The 1,806-nt window shown below is 41.6% G+C and overlaps 1 protein-coding gene across 1 annotated transcript; it reads left to right on the top strand.

The window, feature by feature from the left end:
• Positions 1–677: 677 nt before the first annotated feature.
• Positions 678–1,651, top strand: SARC_15308 (hypothetical protein; the record flags this gene model as incomplete). The annotated part of the gene is made up of 2 exons (XM_014290568.1): positions 678–1,355; positions 1,544–1,651. Coding segments are annotated over 2 exons (786 nt in total), but the record flags the coding sequence as incomplete, so codon positions are not given.
• Positions 1,652–1,806: the final 155 nt, after the last annotated feature.

Below are 1,806 nucleotides of genomic sequence, written 5' to 3'. Positions count from 1 at the left end.
ATATATATATAGTATATATATATATATATATATATATATTATATATATATATATATATATATATATATATAATAATAATATATATATATATATATATATATATATATATATATATATATACATTTATATACATATATGTATATATGATTCAATCGACAGCAATTTCTGCGTCCCAAGAGATGTAATCACGTACACTTAATAACCCTGAAACTTTCAATATTTTTGTTCTGTACTGCAGCATGAGGCAGTATATGATTCACATTTATTGTAATATTTTAGTGTCTACAATAGTTGCTACGTCGCTCACAATAATTGATACGTATGAAGTGCCACTTTCGATGGCGAAACTCTGTTTCACCCAACCTAACACTTCTTATCGATATTCGTTTGCCAGATGGATGCAGCTACCGACTATGACACGCGCTCCACTTTCCGATCATACGTGCGAGCTCTTAAGAAATCGGGTGCTACCTCGATGAAGCTGGTGAGTACTGGTACCAGTAGCAAAATATGAATGTTTTTAGCAACTGCGTTTGTATGCGCAGTATTCTTCAAAAACAGCCTGTTATTTGTCTGATTCGGCATCCGTGATACACCTACTGTGTCTTGTATTGTATATTGCGACCGTGACTCAATCACCATTCCTGCTTTGCCTCTTTTTTCACCCCATTGCGTAGCCATCCGAGTGTGATGCCGTTATAAATATTGAGCAGGCTGTATCTGCGGAGGTACTTCAAGAGAAGTCCGAAGATAAAACGGTCATCTCGCAAACTGTGGAGGGTGTCATGTCCGCAGAAGATGGCAGTGTGGTGGATTCCGATCCTTCGGAAGTGGCGCAATGTGAACCCTCTAAAGTACAAGTCGATTCGACCCCTGCTGCTACAGACAGTGCTAGTGATTCCGAAAAGGAGGAGAAGGAGGAGAGTGAGGAGGAGGAGGAGGATATCATACGCACAGAAACAGAGCAGACAGCAGGAGTCACTGTCGACAATACTGCGGCAGCCGTCCGAAACGAGGATGTCACTACGGAGGTGGATGAGCCCTCTAGCGAAGCTGAACTCTGCACACCAACAGCTGCGGTAGGGGATGCTACATCGGTGAGTGCGGAGGGAGACTATGCTAAACCGGTATTTGAGGAGGCAACCAAACACGTACAGGAAGCAGCCGAAGAAGAAAGTACCTCGAGCCAGAGAGAGATTGCAGAAACGAAGGAGCCAGAACATATTGCGGACGCGAATGATGTGAGAGAAGTGGAGAGCAAGATTCATGAGGAAGAGGAGGAGGAGCAAGAGGTAGAGGAGGAAGATGCTTCGGTATATGATAAATCTTACACCCTAGCGGAGCTTGAAACCATGGTAAGTCGCCTACACTCTTTAGAATCAACTGCTTAGTGAATGTATTGCACTTACCTACGTCTAGGTCAAAACCAAATTTCGAGATAGTCGTTCATATAGATCAGGTCTTTTTATTCCAAAACTAAATACTGCGGTTGACTGCTACTTAACAAAAAAGCCGACCGAACGTTGATCACCACTTCATGCAGATGGACAAAGCAACCGAGTACAACGAGAGAGCAGCACTGCGAGCTCAGATCCGAACTATGAAAAAGTCAGGAGCTGCGACCTCTAACATGGTGAGTTATCTTGCATAATCATATGAATACCAGCGTTAGCGATTATCTAAAGATTTCCTTTGAGTAGACGAGATATCAAGCTAGCTAAATTTCAATACTGCGGATGTATATATATATATATATATATATATGTGTGTGTGTGTGTGTGTGTGTGTGTGTGTGTGTGTGTGTGT

This window comes from Sphaeroforma arctica, assembly GCF_001186125.1.
Source record: "Sphaeroforma arctica JP610 unplaced genomic scaffold supercont1.5913, whole genome shotgun sequence".
Lineage (NCBI taxonomy): Eukaryota > Ichthyosporea > Ichthyophonida > Sphaeroforma > Sphaeroforma arctica.
This window is presented reverse-complemented; position numbering and strand designations above follow the sequence as displayed.